Source organism: Pleurodeles waltl, chromosome 10 (genome assembly GCF_031143425.1).
Source record: "Pleurodeles waltl isolate 20211129_DDA chromosome 10, aPleWal1.hap1.20221129, whole genome shotgun sequence".
Lineage (NCBI taxonomy): Eukaryota > Metazoa > Chordata > Amphibia > Caudata > Salamandridae > Pleurodeles > Pleurodeles waltl.
The window spans coordinates 925666698-925686653 of NC_090449.1; the positions used below are offsets into that span (position 1 = coordinate 925666698).

The window sequence follows — 19956 nt, forward strand, 5'->3', positions numbered from 1 at the left end:
GCTCTAATGGGTATCAGAAGCATCATGAATGGGAAGTACCAAGTAGGGGATACTAATTAAGGACATAATGAAGGATGCTGAAGTGACTTCCCCTCCTTCACACTTATTTCGGGGCAGGGTGGCCTTATTTTGAGGTGATTGTAGGATTCCATTTGAATAATTTGGGTAACAATGACCTTTGGATATCCGCATTTTACCCCGAATTTGTGAGGGCAACATTAATATTTGGGACATAGATATTTCACAAGTGTACAAAATGTACGGATTCCTGCATACACAAACAATGAAAAAAAGAGTGAAAATTATCTGAAATAGAAGTACAACCTAGAGAAATAAATGTGCATTTGTTTAGACTCAAAACATATAGGTTCAATAGAAGCACAGTCTGCAAGAATGAGTATAGCACTAAATGGAACAGAAGGAATAACATCCTAACTGAAAACAATGTAAAATGTAGAACTCAGAAAGTAAAGAAGAACAACCAGAGATTTAATCACTTCATATATCAAGGAAAACATTTTTATTAAGAGAGAACAGTATGCCCTCATGGACATAATATATTTTGAATTGTTGTTTTTAGGCATCAACAAGATGTCTGCTTTTTTTTAGAGAGGAAGAATTTATGTGTAAGACGAAGGATGAATGTTTAACCTGGGTGACACTTCTCCTTTCAATAGATCAAGGCACAGAGACTATTGCCAACTGCTGACATGAACACTTAAATATTAACACAAAAGTTGGAACGTACAGAAGGACTGGCAGCAAACTGACGATTTATTTCAAACTAATTACCTTCTCTCATAAAATCACTATCATATAGACATTCCCACAACTACAGCACAGCTTAGAGCACCACTTACTACAGGCTGAAGGTGAAGGGTTCATTCAAGCGTGGGAAAGATTGTTACCACATATGCATGAAGCACTCAAGTGTGATTATTTATTTCATTCGATGCCATGTATGAGTGTGGAATGTTCTACATTTGTGGTGGAACTGCTGTGATACCTCATATCTCTTCATGCATCTATATTACTCTGAAATAAATTTTCTATCCTCAATAAAACATTTGAAAACGATTTTGGAATCTGCCTTCATGAATCAGGATTTTTGAAGTGTTTGCATTCAGTCCCCAAAGAAGTGAGAGTCCGGCAAAAGCAGTGCATATGCCCTCTGAGAAACACATCAGTGTTACATGTTGGTCAGCAAATGTCTCACATTTGAGATATTATACTTTAAAACATTTTCACTGCACATATGTATTTATTATTTTTATGTAGCGTGACTCAACCAAAAGTAGGTCCCACATTCACAAGCAGCCTGTGCTGTTGGTACATTACTTTTAGTGACCCACCGGCGGCGCAGGCTGCTGACCATATCTACAAGGCAATGCAAAGCCACTCTGCATGGCTTTTTGTGGTCTTGTAGATATGAATTAAGGCAACGCAGCACAAGTTGACGCATTGCCTTACTTTGCGTCAGGGAAGCGTTTCCATGGATTTTGACACATTTCCAGATTTACAAGGTTTTGTAAACCTGGGAATGTATACAAATCCTACGCCACCCCTGAGGTAAGTGTGATGCAATAGGGAGAAATAACTTAATTTCTTCCTGTTTTTTCTTTTTTCTATGTGTGCTGCATTTTCAGCACACATAGATAAAGGAAAACTCCTCCACTTATTATTTTTGTGCAGGAAGGTTTCCCTTCCTGCACAAAAACAATCATCCCCACAATGCAGGCACCCTTGCAGCATGCTGCAAGGGTGCCCTCTTGTGGGGATGGCAGTAATTTATGTTCCAGCGCAGGGGGAGAGAACAGTAATGCATCATATCTTGTAGATATGGCACTTTTCTGCCCTTTCCTAGTGGCACAGGGTGGTTGAACAAGGCACTTGCTGCACCGCCCTGCACCACAGGGACTTGTAAATATGGCTCTCCATGTCAGTCTGCCTCAATGGAAAGCATTAACAGAAATTGACAGCTTTAATACAGGGAAAGTAGAACACTGCAAATTTAGGTTAACAAGGCATGTGACCAATCTTGATGGAGATGTACGAAAGAAAGAAAGGGGAAAACAGAAGGAGGAGCCAAAAACAGTTAAAGGTTAGCAGTGAGGAGTGTGGAGGAATTTGAGATATAAAGAGTGATTGGAAAGAAGAAAGAGTGCAACATGGGTGCTGAGAAGGAGGCGACAGGAACAACAAAAACTAGTCAGGAGAGGGTAGAGGAGAAAAATAGTAAATTATATGAACAGCAACTTAAGGAAAATGTCAAGCAAGGTAGAAAAACTGTAAGCAAGGAAGTAAGAACAGGAAGGTTATTCAGAGGAAGAAAAAAGCAGAATACCAGTTACAGTCAAGAAGAGGAGAGTGGAGAAAAAGGGTGAAAATGGGATAATCCTTAGAATCCATTTACTTACATGTCGGTGTAACTTTGTATCCACCCAGAGGAGGCTCATGTCCTTCAATTGCATCGAATCCAGCTGATACCAAGACGATGTCTGGCTCAAACTCACTGGCAATTGGCATTACAACAGTCCTGATTAATACAAAAAGAAGAGGCTTCATTGAGTAAACATAAATATATTTCTGCCATGGTAGTGAAAATAGTGCGGCTCAAATGACGTTATTAAGAGCAACTGTCCCAAAGAACCCACTCTGCACATTTATTAAAATGCAAGTATCAAATTCCATTTTATCATCGATGTACAATGAAATTAGCTTGTGAAAAGCAATGTTTACTATCTTATGTATTGAGTGTTACTATTAGTTTACACAGGAAAAAGCCTGTGATAATAGTCAGACGGCCTCTTCAATTTGATTTTATCACACTGCAGAAATTTAATCCCTTGCATCCTGGCTGGATTAAACACTTTTTAATCAAATTCACATGGAAATGCCATGGTTTACCACATATGCATATGTGCACAGTCAAATATGGTAAATTGTTCCGATTGTTGAGGAAGAGTCATGTAATTCTGAGAGCACCGCTGTACCCCCTTTGCCATAAGTGTCAAAAAATATTTAGAAAAGCAGGACTGTGTGATGAATAATTCTGTCCGAATTACACACTCTGACCCATCACTTTCTACTTCTGCATATCACTGCCAATCAGGCTCCTCAAACCTGTGAAGAGCAGGTTAAAGAAAGTGTACTGAAAAGTACTCAATGGCTACAGATACCGTCCATATGAAAGACCCAAAATACATTTCTGAAAAAATATCCCAATTATTAAACACTCCCAGTGGACCATATGGAGGTGGTTTCCCTGCCCGTGTACCATCCAGCAGCATCTAGTCGGCCCTAGTTGGGGTGGGACTACGTCCTCCATTTTGCCCGTGTCACAGGAGTGGCTGAACTTAGCTTGTCACACTCATAAGTGCCAGCAGCCTCCCACAGCATGGGACGACATGGAGGTGGTTTCCCTGTCTACATACTGTCCAGCAGCAACAGACTGGCTCTGGTTGGGGTGGGACTACGTCCTCCAGTTTTCCCCTGTTACAGGAGGGGCCGCACTTGTCATACTTATAAGTGCCAGCAGCTTCCGGCAGCATGGGAAGCATAAAGGATGTGCCCAGGCAACGACCCGGTCAAGACCAGGCCCATTTTTGCCCATCATTGCATGGAAGAGGCTGGACTGAGCCACAACTCTTGGTTTTGAAATTCGCAATTTCTACAGATGCTTAATGGACCCTTTGCCTGTTTGAAGGTACTATGCACTATAGCCCTTGCTCTTCCTGCATTTTTTTCAGTTTGTTTTAATAACTGTCTTTTCTAAACCTACTGATGAAGCAGAAAATGAAGGTTTTGATTTATTAACGCTTAAACGTAGTGCTGAAATAATCATGTGTGACATTAACCGAATTAATAAAGATTGTACGGGGACAAATTGTGCCCTCAGAGTAGCTTGCCATCATTTATACGTGTGTTTTATATAACGTGGTGAATTAGAATTGCACTAATCCGATATAATCATAAACGTGTGCTACGATTTGCTTGTTTGAAATGTTTTAGCTTAGCCTTACTTTAGCGGAGGCTTTGGCCTAGTTGCCTGGTCCCACGGTTTAGATGCTCGTATTTTTCCACTGTGCTAATAAACGTGTATTTTTGCTTGAAGCTGTACTTTTCCACAGAAGCTGTTCACATGCTTATCTTAAAGTTGGTGCCAGCCTGGCATATTTTCTCTTAAATTCAAGGTCGACTTGCAGGTGCGGACAATGGAGGCTCTGAGAGTAAGCTAATTGGAAAACAATGTTGCAAATTACGTACCCATCTCCAAGGATAATGTATGCTTAAGTAAAAGCTTGAGAACTGTCGTTTTTGATTGGTCAATTTGAAGCTAACCTATGAACCCTCCAATGGAGACCCTACAGGACTTGAACTGTTGTCTATAAAAACCAGGTGTACGAGAAAAAGGTAGCCATTATGCGCCATTGCAGCCATTACCAGCTCGATACCCGCCATTTTGCAGACTTCGTAGCTATTATGGCCCACTTTGCTGCGACGCCATTTTGAGAGACTTTGATTCTTTCTCTAATTGAGAGAAAGAGACTTTTAATGATTCTTGCCCTAGAGACTGTAACTTTGATTTGATTCCTTTGCATGAAGTGATAGTTTTACCTTGCCGCCGTGAGGCAATTGCCCCGTCCACCCCTGCCCATTTGTCCCGTCCCATGCTGATTGAGAAACGGTACCCATGATGACCGAAGAACGGTACCTGTGAGACGAAGACTTCCTTGTATGCTGATCGTAATTGGTAAATATGAAAGGAAACTGTAAAATTGCATTGTGTTTCTTTTAGGTAACCAACTGCTGATTTTGGTAAGAGCCCTAGTTAGGAGTTTTCTAAATTAATGTTGCTAAATTTGTTTTTGCATGAGGTCCCACATGCCGATGCTAATTTGAGGTTAGATGAGGATTCCATATGTTGCACGATGCAATTTGAGATCTTGTTATGCTGACTAAATGTACGCAATCAGTTCATTACAGATTATCGTATTAGTGCTTTGTATAGCCATTATCGAATGCCTTGTGATTCAAATGCTTCATAGATTACACTTGTTTCGACGTTATGGACCGCTATTAATGTTCATATATGTTTATCATTTGGTGTTGAGACACATTTACATTGTGCTAGCTTTGTTAATATAGGGAAATAAATTCACTAACTTTGCATTAAACTGGTGTGGTTATTCCTGACTGAAAGGTCAGGGTTCGCCGAAATGTATTCTGGATTAATTGTAAAGTGTTATGTTGTCCAAGGTGTTGCTTATGTTCGTTATTGATTATTGATTTTGATGAGATTGATCGATTAAGAGTACAGAGAGTTCCCACTAAGTCAAAAGATTCATCGGCCTAAAGAGCGTCCAAACGTAGGTAAATTATTACTACGGACCGCTCTATCAGTAGATGGTAGCAGAGGACGGTTACGTCTTTTGGGACCCTGTACTCCTAAAGTACATGGTGTCGAATTAACGGTTACGCATTTTGTGGCCCATTCGAGAGGTTGAATTAAATTTTTCTTGGATAAAACAGATTGACAGGATGATGATGGGCTAGGTCCACCGCGACTTTCCCGGGATCTCGGAGCTTGCGAATGAAGAGAACGGAGATGTGGAATCAGCGCTGGCGGTACTAGTGATGGTATGAGTGGAGTTAGGGTTTTGCGCTTGCACAGCTTATTGCCGCAGGGTGTGTGAAAAGGTTGTGAGAGTTTTCATTTAAGGATAGCGGAGGTGCGACTCCGAGTGTAGAAGTAGAGAAGTCGTCGAACTTCATAGAGATAACGGAGGTGCGGCTCCGAGTGTGAGAGTAGGGAAGTCGTCGAACTTCATGTGCGTCTGGCGCTTTGTGCATAAAAAGGTCCACGTGGTTGTTGTTGTTGAGACGGGCCCTGCGAGGTCAAGAGACTCCGGAGTATGTTGATCCATGTTGTGGTCTGGGCGGTTTAGTAGGTTGATCGGGCGTGGTCAACGAGTCGGGTACGTGTGTTAGGGAGTGAAAGAAACTTCGACTTCGGGCTTTGACAAGATTCTAAGTCCACTAGAACAGATCATTGAGAAGTTGAGAGTAGGTCTGCGGGTCAGATTTGCTTGCGAATGTGGGGACTGAGAAAGACCGAATAGCGGCCGAGGCTGGTGAAAGAGATCGAATAGTGGTCACGGTTGGTGAAAAGTCCCTAAGGTCCTGAAGCGACTGTGTTACCCTTCCTGTAGTAAACCGACAGATCTGTTTTATTTTTGGTAGCTCGCAATTTATGCAAAAAGTTGTTACGAGAGGAGGTGAGTGAAAGGGGACTGGCCGCGAGGCTTTGTCAGCCGCAGTGTGTGTGACTGTGACGTCACTAAGAGCCGCGCTGGGATAGGTTGGTTGAAGAGAAGGGTCGCGCACGGATTGGACGCAGTCCGTGGGACTCGGTTGGAAGGGGAAAGGCAGGTGAAGAGTATTCCGGGAATTTAAGTCACCTATTGATTACAAATTTGTGCAATTAAAGGTTACCTATTGATTAAAGTTTTGCGGAATTGAAGTCAAATATTGGTCATAAACTTGGTTAAATAGAAGACGAGAAAAATGAAATTCTTTAAAGCATTTAGGAGCGCAATGAAGAGGGAGTCTTACATTAAAGCGAACGTAGGAGAGGAGACGCCGCCCGAAGGTACACCAGCTTACATTGTAATGGAAGAAAAGGGGGTAGCTCCGTGTCTTTGGCTAAAGCAATGGCATAAGTTGACAGAAAAACATGAGAGCGTAGCGTTTCCGATATATGGGACATTCAATATAAAGATTTTGGAAAATTTGAGATTCACGATGTACGACATGAAGGTGCCTCCAAGGCCAGCACAGTTTGAGGCTCTAGCAATTTGGGAACTAATGGCCAGACAGTAACAGCAAAAGAAGTTCGAGACCAGAATGAGGAAGGTAGAAAAGACACTAGCGGATGCTAGGTGGGATAATGCACAGAAGGTGTGGAGGTCAGATGTATTGCAGGGGATAAAATTGTTCCCCGCAATTACTAAGGAAGGAGAAGAGACAGGTAAAAAAGCAACCTGTAAGACAGACAGAAAGTGTTCCAAGGATAGAGAGGACGAGGAAAAGTTGAGAAGAGAAGAGGAGTCAGAGGATGAGGAGTTGATAATGCAATTGCTGAACGACCGTCCACCGCCTTATGCAGAGAATGGACAAGGTCCAAGTACCAGTTCTGCCCCTCCAGCACCGATACAGAGCAATGAAACCCAGAGTTCAGAAGCATCATCGGGATCTAAGGACCCGAGTCTGCTGCTTACCCCGCAGATACCGCAGGTTAGGAGACTATATCCAGATGTGCCCGTGTTGAAACCAGCAGAAAATTATCAGCCGCAGATGCCAGGGTACTACAGTAGTGACAATAGTGCAGGAATGATTCTAGATCCAACAGTAAGGGGAGTACAGAATGGTTACAACCCAACAATGGCACAAGCTGACTCAACTCAGTTTATAATGCCTCAAAAGCAGATGCAGGGAGGAAACGCACATGTTCAAATGGCGGGAAGCCAGATGGGCATGCCGGCAATGATGTCCCATGGTGTGGGAATGAACATGCCTCAGAACATGGGGAACGGACAGAACCCAGACGCGATATCGCTACCCATAACTGTAGGTCCAGTGGTACCTCTGTATAGTCAGCCTAATACGGGTCTGAACAGTCAGGGATCAATGCTGCAAAATGGGACAGAGAGAAGGTGTATAGAAAACACTCCAGGGATAACTCCGATACCGGCTCAGCCAACTGGGTCTGGATCCTTGATGGAGTTTAGTCCCATATGTGCTCAGTCAACACTGGTGAGGTCGAGCCCCCCGCTGATAATACCTCTCACATCGAACACTGAAAAGCTGCCGCAGCCATCGATGGCAGTTGATGTGAACGCTACCTTGATGGGGGTGAATGCGCAACAGTTGACTCAGTGGTTCAACAGTCTGAATTCCACACAAAGTCCAGCTAGTGGGAAAGGAGAAGATTATATGAATAGGGTCAGGTTGAACATGGAAGCACAAGAATTGGTGGAAGGGACTATGGGTGTGAACAGGTTAGAGTCCTACACGGAAGAAGAGCTGAGATACCTATGTCCCAGGATCACGAAGGAAGTGAACAAGATACATAAGAGCTTGCAGGAAGCAGCTGACAGAAACGGGGTTGACATAGACAAAATGAAGCACTTGAGCAGGAGCTACAGGTTAGATTTTGGGACTACAGATTTTGAACACATGAGGTCAGCAGGTATGAAGACCCACCTTAGAGAATTGTTGCAGAGTGCACAAGTGTGGAGGTGCTTGGACAAGTGGGAAAGCAGGTGGGTAAAGAGGAAGGATAAGAGGAGGGACAGTGTTACAGAGCACAATGAGAAAAGACCGCAGAATGGTGATACAGTAACAATGTTACCAATGAGGGAAACAGTAGGAGGAAAATTAGTACATGTACCATGGCACAGAAGCGACATTCAGTCCTTCACGGACGATTTTCCCAAACTAAGAGAGAAACCAATTGAATGGTACCAGCAGACTGATAGGTTTGTGAAACTTGCAAAATGTCTCTGGGAAGACCTGAACACTCTGTTTGAGATTGTGGTTCCGGCGGATTTGTGGGAGGATTGCAAAAGAGCTGTAGGTTGGCCGACAAGTGAACCAGAGAGACATAGGGAAACGGGCGCACCATCACCTATGGTGATGAGCTTGTACTATAAGGTGATTGAGCATTTGAAAACAAAAGTACCCGCGAAAAACGTGGATTGGCAGAAGATTGACCGAACTGCCCAAGAGACTAAAGAATCGATTCATAGTTACTATGAGAGATTGTTGAAGGCGTTCAAGAATTACAGTGGCACGGAAACAATTGAGGCTAAGGACATGCTCCATTTTGTGTTCAGATTTGTGGAAGGGCTGAGGCCAGAGATAAGTCAGATGATAAAATCGCATTTGATCTGCTGGCAGTCGAAACCGATTGATGAAGTCTTGACTTATGCGAAATACTGTAGCGACGAAATTGAGGTGAAACAGAAAAAGCTGAAAGAGAAGGTGATGATGATGCAGCTTAAGGCGGCTCAGACAGGCTTGCAAGGGGTGCCAGGGATGCAAGGGTTCCAACAGCAGGTACTGCAACAGCAGCCGCAGTTACAGGGAAACATGGCGTTTCAGCCACAGGTCAGAGGCAGAGGCAGAGGAGGTTTTGTGAATAATGGTCCAGATTTGAACACTGTTGTGACGGGTGTGCAGGCAATGAAGAAGGTGATGCCGTGTCACGTGTGCGGAATCGTAGGTCATTGGAAACGCGAGTGCCCGATGGTGGTGCAGGAAGGTGCAGGTGTAGGTGCAGGTGTAGGTGCAGGTGCAGGTGTAGGTGTTGGTCAGCAAAACAATGATGTCAATGCATTTCAGACAATGAGAGGATCGAAAATGAGAGGTCCAAACCCAAATTTTCAGACTGTAAATCAATTGCAGGGATTACAACCTATGCAGCCGCAGCAGATGCAGATGCCTCGTGTGCAGATGACGCAAATGCAGCCGATGCAACAGCAGTTACCTATGGTACCTAATCAGCAAATGCAAATACCCTTGGCACCAATGAGTCAGCAGCAAGTGATGGTTCCTCCACAGGTAACGGGTCAGGTAATGAGTACAAATGGCACAGTACAACAGTTCCCCTTACACAGTGAGAGTGGAATAAACAACGTATGGGAGAGTGAAAGTTCAGGGGAAGAAGGAGACTGTGTGCTTGCAGCATCCTTGGAAGTTGATCAAAGGGGTCCGTACGTAGAGGGAAGAGTAATGGGTCATCGTGTTTCATTCTTGGTTGACACGGGAGCCACACGTTCAACAGTTAAGAGCAGTGAAGTTCCAAATTTGCCTCTCTCAGGGAGGACAGTTCAAGTGGTGGGAGTAGCAAACAGACATCTGACGAACCCGATAACAGATCCGGTTCCAGTCAGCATCGGTAATTATCAAGGGGTACATCAGTTTGTGGTGTGTGACTCAAGCCCGATAGCACTGTTAGGGAGAGACCTGTTGTGTAAATTGGGTTGTTCGATCATGTGTTCGAACGAAGGAATAACAATCCAGACGAGCAGTGATGGGGAAGAAGAAGACAGTGTAGAGGGGGATGAGATGGAAACGGTAGATGAAGAATATCCTCTGATTTGTCTTTTCCCGATGATAACTGAAGAAGATATTCCAGCTGAATTACGGGAAACAGTCGGAAAGGAAGTGTGGGACATGACAGGGAAAGAGGTGGGATTGATGAAAGGAGTGGAACCAGTAAAAGTGATGGTAAAACCCAATGCGATCTTTCCCCAGACCCCACAATACCACATGCCACAAGACACCCTCATGAAAGTTGCCCAACTCATTGATGAATTTGTAAAGCAGGGGGTACTGAAAGAAGTGCTAAGTAGTCCATGTAATTCTCCAATAATGGGACTAATAAAGCCAAGTGGAAAGGTCCGACTCGTGCAGGATTTGAGGAAAATAAATGACATCATAGTCAAGTGCTGCCCTGTCGTACCGAATCCAGCTGTGATAATGTTTCAAGTTCCTTGCGATGCTGAGTGGTTCTCAGTCATCGATTTGTCACAAGCATTCTTTTCTGTGCCTCTTCATGAGGACAGCCAATTCCTCTTTTGCTTCAAATTCCTAGACAGAGTTTACAGTTGGTGTCGAATTCCTCAAGGGTTTTCTGAGTCACCGTCAATCTTCAATCAGATTCTAAAGAAAGATCTGGAAGCACTAGAATTGCCATTCGAGTCAACTCTAGTACAGTACATTGATGACCTACTGGTTGCATCAAAGACAGAAAGCAACTGCACAGCCGATACCATTGCTCTGTTGAACCATTTGGGAAGGAATGGACATAAGGTGTCTCCTTCCAAATTACAGTTCTGTCAGAAGAAAGTGAAATACTTGGGTCACCAAATAGAGAAAGGGTCACGGAGAATAATGAAGGAAAGAATTACAAGTATACTCCAGATGAGTCCACCAAAGACAAGGAAGGAGGTGAGGAAGTTTTTGGGAATGGTGGGATATTGTCGCCAGTGGATTCCCAACTTCTCGTCTCTAGCAAAGCCTCTACTGAAATTGACCCAGAAGGATGCCTTGGATGAAATTGAGCTGAAAGGAGATGAGATGGATGCTTTTGTTGAACTAAAGGAATGCATGTGCAGGGCTCCAGCTTTAGGTATGCCTGATTACACGAAGCCTTTCACATTGTTTTGTCATGAACGTGATGCATGTTCTTTGTCTGTCTTGACCCAAGCCCATGGTGGCGTAAACAGACCAGTAGCGTATTTTTCAGCTACTTTGGATCCGGTTGCAGCAGCACTCCCAGGGTGTTTGCGCGCCGTGGCAGCAGTTGGTATCAGCCTCACTCAGAGTGAAGGAATAGTGATGGGACACCCAGTAACAGTCATGGTCCCTCACTCAGTTGAGATACTTTTGACCCGCTCCCGAACGCAGCACATGACTGGAGCAAGACTCACAAGGTATGAAACGATAATTCTGGGCTCACCGAATGTGCAGCTGAAAAGGTGCACTACGTTGAATCCAGCTACCTTGCTTCCTGGAGAAAATGCTGAAATTGAGAACGCTGAAGACGTCGAGCATGACTGCCTTTAGGTGACTGAATTTTGCACAAAACCTCGACCGGACATCAAGGATACCAAGCTTGATGAAAATGACCAAATTCTTTTTGTTGATGGTTCATGTCTAAGAGATGGGATGGGGATTTTGAAGGCAGGATATGCTGTATGTACTGTAACAGGGGTCTTGGAAGCGGGATGGCTCCAAGGAATCTATTCTGCACAAGTAGCAGAACTTGTTGCCCTTACAAGAGCATGTCAACTGTCTGCATTGATGAAAGTCACCATTTACACTGATAGTCAATACGGGTTTGGGATTGTGCATGACTTTGGACAACTATGGTCACAGAGAGGTTTCCTGACATCTTCAGGATCCCCAGTGAAGAACGGGGAGAGGATAAGGGAATTGTTACATGCCATTCAAGTACCAGCTGAAGTTGCAGTGGTAAAGTGCAGTGCTCACACGAAAGGACAGGACTATGGCCCTCATTCTGACCTTGGCGGTCGGCGGAGAGGCGGCGGTCGGACCGCGAACAGACCGGCGGTATTAAAAATGGCATTCTGACCGCGGCGGTCACCGCCGCGACCGACCGCCACTTCCCCACTCCGACAGCCACGGCGGTCATGACCGACGGGCTGGAGTCTGCGCACTCCGGTCCGGCGGTCGACCCAAGACCGCCAACGGTATCATGACCCTGCTTACCGCCGCGGTTTCTGGCGTTCGGGAACCGCCATGCGAACCATGGCGGTAGGCACTATCGGGGCCAGGGAATTCCTTCCCTGGCACTGATAGGGGTCTCTATCCACCCCCCACTGCCCCCCCGAGTCCTCCCCCCACACCCTCCACCCCCCTGCCACCCCCCAGAGGTGGTACGAACCCCCTCCCCACCCCCACCCCGACATGCACATACACGCACCCCGACATGCACACACCCCCAACATGCACATATACACACCCCCTACACACACACATACACAACGGGGACACATACCCGCACACATACATGCCGACATGCGCACCCGCCGAACTACACACATCGCCCATAGGCACAGCAGCACTCCCCGCCCGCATGCACGCACTCACACACCCCCTCTACACACTCACACGCACACCCCCATGCACGCACACATCACACAACACCCCCCCACCCCCTCCCCTCACGGACGATCAACTTACCTTGTGCGTTGGTCCTCCGGGAGGCGACGGGAGCCATAGGGACGTGACCGCCAACAGAAGACCGCCAACAGAAGACCGCCACACAGAAATGTGGGTCGTAATTCTGGGGGCGGTGTTCTGCTGGCGTGGCGGTGGAGGTTGACCAGTCTCCACTTTCCCGCCGACCGCCAGTGTGGCTGCTGGCGGTATTCCGGCGGAACGCTCCCAGCGGTCGGAATACGCGCAGCGGCATACCGCCGCGGTCGGCGGTCTTTACCGCGGCGGTAACTCGGCGGTCTTGCGAAAAGACCGCCAAGGTCAGAAGGAGGGCCTATGTGTCTCTGGGAAATGCATATGCGGATCAAGTCGCAAGATTTTGTGCCTTGAACTGTATATTACTGAGGGACGATTGGAATACGATAAATGAACAAGAACTCGAACCAGCTGAAGCATTTGCCTTAAAGGTTGTAGATACAATAGAGGAACTGAAAGCATTACAGAATAATGTCGGGGAGGATGAAAGAGATTCCTGGGTCAAATCACAATGCATAAAGAGACAAGACGAGTTATGGGTTTCACATGAGGGAAAATTTGTTTTGCCAAATAGTCTCTTATCACAGCTTGCGCGGTTCTATCATGGGCAAGCTCACCTAGGGAGAGATGCCATGATAAGATTGTTCAAAACTGATTGGTTTAACCCCAGATTTCGTCAAGCTGCAGAAGCAGTTTGCCATCGATGTGTCACTTGCCAGCAGATGAACCCAGGAAAGGGAACAGTTGTGAGCGCGAGTCACATTGGTAGGGCAAGCGGTCCTTTTAGCCGAATGCAGATGGACTTCATTGAGATGCCTGTGCATGGGGGTCTGAAATATGTGTTGGTGATTGTGTGCATTTTTAGTCACTGGATTGAGGCATATCCCACACGTAGAAATGACAGCCTTACAGTTGCCAAGCTATTGTTGAGGGAGTTGATACCACGTTTCGGATTCCCGATCTCTTTAGAATCAGATAGGGGAAGTCACTTCAACAATGAGGTAATGAAGTTACTTTGCGAAGCACTGAACATTGAGCAAAAGCTGCACTGTAGCTATCGCCCTGAAGCATCAGGACTGGTGGAACAGATGAATGGTACGCTGAAATCGAGAATGGCAAAAATATGTGCATCAACAAATTTGAAATGGCCTGACGCATTGCCCTTAGTGCTAATGTCAATGAGAAACACTCCTGATAGAAAGACTGGATTGTCTCCGCATGAAATACTCATGGGCAGAGCTATGAGACTTCCTGCAGTTCCCGCAAACATGCTTTTGAATATTACAGATGATATGGTGTTAGACTACTGCAAAGGACTGGCTGACGTGGTTCGCTCTTTCTCTCACCAGGTGGAAGCGACCACCTTGCCACCGATCCAAGGTCCAGGACACGCACTGAAAGCAGGTGACTGGGTCGTGGTAAAGAAGCACGTGAGAAAATCGTGTCTGGAACCCCGTTGGAAAGGCCCTTTCCAAGTGATCCTGACGACAACTACCGCTGTGAAGTGTGCGGGGGTTTCCAACTGGATTCACGCCAGTCACACAAAGAAGGTGTTGTGTCCCACAGATGAGGAAGTTGAAGCGCTGAAAGTACCAGTGCCTGATAAAGCAGTGCCGAGTGCTGAGACAGAACAAAGGCGAACTGAAAGCGAACAGACAGAAGCAGGAGAAAAGGAGATATTCTCCGACAACGAAGACACCAACTCACTTGGGGAAGACCGAGGAGAAAGTTCAGACAGTGACGAAGAAGCTGCAGGTGACAGAGAACCGGAAGCAGCTGAGGGTAGCAAAAAGCCTGAAGCAGCTGAAGGTGACAAAGGGCCTGAAGCAGCTGAAAGTGATAAAGAGCCTGAAGAAAATAACGGTGACGAAGGGCTCGAGAAAAGTGAAAAGGCAGGAGAGCCTGATCAGAGGAGGGCTTTCCCAGAAGCAGACGACACAGAAAAAGAAAAAGAGAACGAGATTGATTCCCCGGAAGGAGAGAACGAGGCAGAACAGAACGAAAAAGTTCAAGCCTCTACAGAAAAGATTGCAGGTCCATCAAATGGACATGGTGCAAAGAGAAGACTAAGTATCTCACCAGTAAAAGAAAAGGGTAAAGAAAGTTTGAACGAAGGAGGAAGGCCGAAAGTGAAAGAGAAAAGAAAAGAAGTGACTGTTGTGGATCAATCGTCAAGTGAAGAAAAAGATTTGACAAAAGAGGAAAGTACCAGCGAAGCAGAGTCGAAAAGAGAAGCAAAATTGAAAAGGAAAAGAATACCAAACAGGAGGTATTCCGGTCCCGAATGGGCATATGCAGTCAATGATGATTGGACTGACGAGTTTGTATCTCTAAGCATCGAGAACGAAGAAGAAGAAGAGATACCAATAGAAAAGAAAAGTTTCATAGACTCTGTCGATTGAAAGAGTAAATGACATTGCTTGCTACAATATAACGTGAAAGAAACAACAAGCTGAGACATTGTTAAGCCGGATGAGACACTTGCTAAACCGATAAAGACCGAGTTATTGCCGAATTGAGACAAATGCTGCTAACCGATAAGTGACTGGCCTTTTGAAGAAGACGGTGTGAACATTGTGCTCGTTCAGCTTTGTGACTGAATTGCTAAATAGTTTCATTTATAAGTGCTTCTAGCTCTCTGATTCTATACAGATCATGACGCAAAACAATAGAAAGAAATTCTGTAAATATGTGTGTATAGGCTTGGTAATTACATGTGTAACAATAATAATGGCAATTGTGTTTGGAATGCATGGAAAGGGTGAGAATGCGACTATTACTGCTTCTACTATTGCTCCTGTTACTGTCACTGAACTAACACCATTGAAAAGACTAGCAATGGACGAGAGGCTCTTGCACGATAAGAAAGAGCTTTCGTATAACGTTTTCTATCGCTTGCTAACAGAGTATGTTGAGACTATGGATGCGAAGGATTGTTATGTGTGTACACAGATACCGACATCAGTAAAGGAAGGGGTGACTTATCATCACATGCCCCTTACATATGGAATTACGTGTAGTATAGTAATGTCTAGGTTTTATGGTCAAACTAACATACAGTATTTTTACTCGAATTATGATGTTACCTTTGCTTATGTTCCTATAATAGCGCAGCTAAGCGAAACTGCAAGATATTGGGATTACAAAATTATGAGGGACTTTTTCGAGCCAATGCAACCTTTTGAGACGGCTCATGCTCATAGGGAGAACCTTACTTGTTCAGTCTCTGCTGTAGAAATAAGCTTTTTAGATCGCACAGATGATAGAAGGGCTCAAATGAAGGCGAAATTAGAAAAGGAGCTGCAGAAGAGGACTTCAGTAGATAATTATGATTTTGCTGCTATAAAGACACAAGGGAAAATAGCTTTAGATGCTTGGCATGTAGGGAAATTTTGTATATATCGAGGTGAATCATATTATGACAATATTTTTGTAGGAGCGAGTGAGTGCAAACATACGTTCATTTTTAAGGCCAAATGGACATTCATGTTGGATGGACTTGACCCTGTCATTCCAGGTGTATATTATATTTGTGGGCATAATGCTTATTATCGTCTTCCCAAGGGATGGTGGGGGAGATGTTATTTGGGTATAGTGTTCCCAAAGGTTTATCAACTGGATGACGTATCGATGATTCAAAAGACATCTGGATCCCATCATATCCAGAAAAGAGAGACCGCAGATGCTGTGGTAGGTGATATATTTGGAGCCATTGTTCCTTCATTGGGAGTTGTGCTGAATTCCATTAAGATACGAAAGTTGTCTACTATAGTGGATAACATGCTGACAAAGTTTTCAGGTGCTATAATCCTGATAGATGCTGAGCTTGCAGCGGAAAGAGCTATGACTCTTCAAAATAGGCTTGCTTTAGACATTCTTTTAGCAAAGGATGGAGGCGTTTGCAAAATGATTGGTGCACGTCACTGCTGTACCTACATACCTGATAATAGTGTGAAGATTAAAACTATGCTTGCTAATCTAACAAAAGAAAGTGCAGATTTGAAAGAACTGAAAGAACCGGGAGTGTGGGAGAAGGTTGGAAAGGGAATAGCTTCAGTGGGACATTGGCTTGGGGGAATTTGGAATGGAATATTACTGAAAATAATAGAAGGAATATTAATAGTAATAATTTGTGTATTTGGAATTTGGGGAATAAAAAGGGGAATAATAATGATCATGGAAAGAATTAAAAGAAGAAAGGAGGAGAAAATAATGAAAAGAATGGCAGAAGAATACAAAGCGCAAACTAGGGGTACTAAAGGAAAAGGGAACTGACAGAATTTTAATGGAATAAAATTTGTGGGCGTGGTTTGGTGTGATGACTAGTAGTCATCAGAGGAGGGATTGATGAAGCAGAAAATGAAGGTTTTGATTTATTAACGCTTAAACGTAGTGCTGAAATAATCATGTGTGACATTAACCGAATTAATAAAGATTGTACGGGGACAAATTGTGCCCTCAGAGTAGCTTGCCATCATTTATACGTGTGTTTTATATAACGTGGTGAATTAGAATTGCACTAATCCGATATAATCATAAACGTGTGCTACGATTTGATTGTTTGAAATGTTTTAGCTTAGCCTTACTTTAGCGGAGGCTTTGGCCTAGTTGCCTGGTCCCACGGTTTAGATGCTCGTATTTTTCCACTGTGCTAATAAACGTGTATTTTTGCTTGAAGCTGTACTTTTCCACAGAAGCTGTTCACATGCTTATCTTAAAGTTGGTGCCAGCCTGGCATATTTTCTCTTAAATTCAAGGTCGACTTGCAGGTGCGGACAATGGAGGCTCTGAGTGTAAGCTAATTGGAAAACAATGTTGCAAATTACGTACCCATCTCCAAGGATAATGTATGCTTAAGTAAAAGCTTGAGAACTGTCGTTTTTGATTTGTCAATTTGAAGCTAACCTATGAACCCTCCAATGGAGACCCTACAGGACTTGAACTGTTGTCTATAAAAACCAGGTGTACGAGAAGAAGGTAGCCATTATGCGCCATTGCAGCCATTACCAGCTCGATACCCGCCATTTTGCAGACTTCGTAGCTATTATGGCCCACTTTGCTGCGACGCCATTTTGAGAGACTTTGATTCTTTCTCTAATTGAGAGAAAGAGACTTTTAATGATTCTTGCCCTAGAGACTGTAACTTTGATTTGATTCCTTTGCATGAAGTGATAGTTTTACCTTGCCGCCGTGAGGCAATTGCCCCGTCCACCCCTGCCCATTTGTCCCGTCCCATGCTGATTGAGAAACGGTACCCATGATGACCGAAGAACGGTACCTGTGAGACGAAGACTTCCTTGTATGCTGATCGTAATTGGTAAATATGAAAGGAAACTGTAAAATTGCATTGTGTTTCTTTTAGGTAACCAACTGCTGATTTTGGTAAGAGCCCTAGTTAGGAGTTTTCTAAATTAATGTTGCTAAATTTGTTTTTGCATGAGGTCCCACATGCCGATGCTAATTTGAGGTTAGATGAGGATTCCATATGTTGCACGATGCAATTTGAGATCTTGTTATGCTGACTAAATGTACGCAATCAGTTCATTACAGATTATCATATTAGTGCTTTGCATAGCCATTATCGAATGCCTTGTGATTCAAATGCTTCATAGATTACACTTGTTTCGACGTTATGGACCGCTATTAATGTTCATATATGTTTATCATTTGGTGTTGAGACACATTTACATTGTGCTAGCTTTGTTAATATAGGGAAATAAATTCACTAACTTTGCATTAAACTGGTGTGGTTATTCCTGACTGAAAGGTCAGGGTTCGCCGAAATGTATTCTGGATTAATTGTAAAGTGTTATGTTGTCCAAGGTGTTGCTTATGTTCGTTATTGATTATTGATTTTGATGAGATTGATCGATTAAGAGTACAGAGAGTTCCCACTAAGTCAAAAGATTCATCGGCCTAAAGAGCGTCCAAACGTAGGTAAATTATTACTACGGACCGCTCTATCACTACCAGATATAATGGGTAAACGAAAGGCCACCTTTGCTGTTCCTATGGCCACACAAGTGCATCCTCCTATTGATAGCTTTTTGGTCTAAACCGTAGATGTAATTTCAAATGAGGTCCAGCTGGCAAAACAGAGGCTCTCTCCCTCAGCTGTTGACTCCAGTGTGCCCTTCACACCCTCGCCACTTCCCCCTGGTGGATTCTTCTAGCAATACCCAGACCGATGTCCATGCTAGTGTGCATACCCCTATTAAAGGGAATGCGTATTCCCTCTGTGACAGCAGTATTGGCGTTGGAATGTGCGAGGGTGATGCTTCAACTGTGGCTGTTGTTGCTGCACTCTCGTCTGGTCATGGTCCTGAAGCCAAGCGTAGAAAGCGATCTTCTAAACTGAAGTAGCAAAGCATAAAAAATCCAACTTCTAGCAAAATGCAGTCAAGTTTGCCCAACAGCCCCTCAAACTCTGACACAGATCCCAGGGACCTATGTGACAGCATTTGTGGTTGGCTTAGTGATCTTTTACATCTGAAGCGCCACCCCGTATACGATTGTCTCTCTGTCGAGGAGTGCTTGATTATGCTTAATAAATTGACTAAGGAATGAATTCCTGCCCCCCCTCCCTTGTCAAGACCGGCAATCCCTACTGGGAATATCTCTAGGAAAACTACTGGCCCCTCTATTATGGACCAAATTGACAGGGACATCAGAGGGGAATAGTAGCTTTGGGGCCCTCTTCAGCCAGGAATCCAGGTCACTCATGATCCCCTAGAATGCTGGCAGTCAAAGCGGAGACTTAAACTTGTTCAGATCATCTTCCTGTAATTAACTTACCCCTTGCCCGTATACAGTTATACTAGCTAACACCCTGAGTGTGTCCTTTGGTGTCACAGATTAGACAAACATTCCCAGAACTAAATTGATTGCATCAATTTGCAAATCTCTATAGGGTTGACACCAAAGCCCACTAAATGCTTGTGAGTAAAACATAGCATAACATTAGTAACATTTGCATCAATTCATAATACTTTCTACACCTATACATTCAGCAAAATAGTCATCTGTGCTCACAAAGGACAGGTCCTGGCTTACACACTTACGATGTATTAAATTGTACAGGCATGTGTGCTTTTGGAAAGATCAGTACTTCCGTACTTCCCTCAGGACATCTTAGTGCTCAGACACTGACACTGAGTTCTACTTAGCTTG

General features: G+C 44.2%; 1 protein-coding gene across 1 annotated transcript in view; it reads right to left on the reverse strand.

Moving 5' to 3' along the window:
- Window positions 1-19956, reverse strand: part of LOC138262031 (histone deacetylase 9-like) — a 1178236-nt gene that overhangs the window by 616362 nt on the left and 541918 nt on the right. Inside the window, exon 10 of the mRNA XM_069211700.1 lies at window positions 2418-2536. Coding sequence (XP_069067801.1) covers window positions 2418-2536 — 119 coding nt within the window. The remainder of the gene's footprint in view (window positions 1-2417; window positions 2537-19956) is intronic.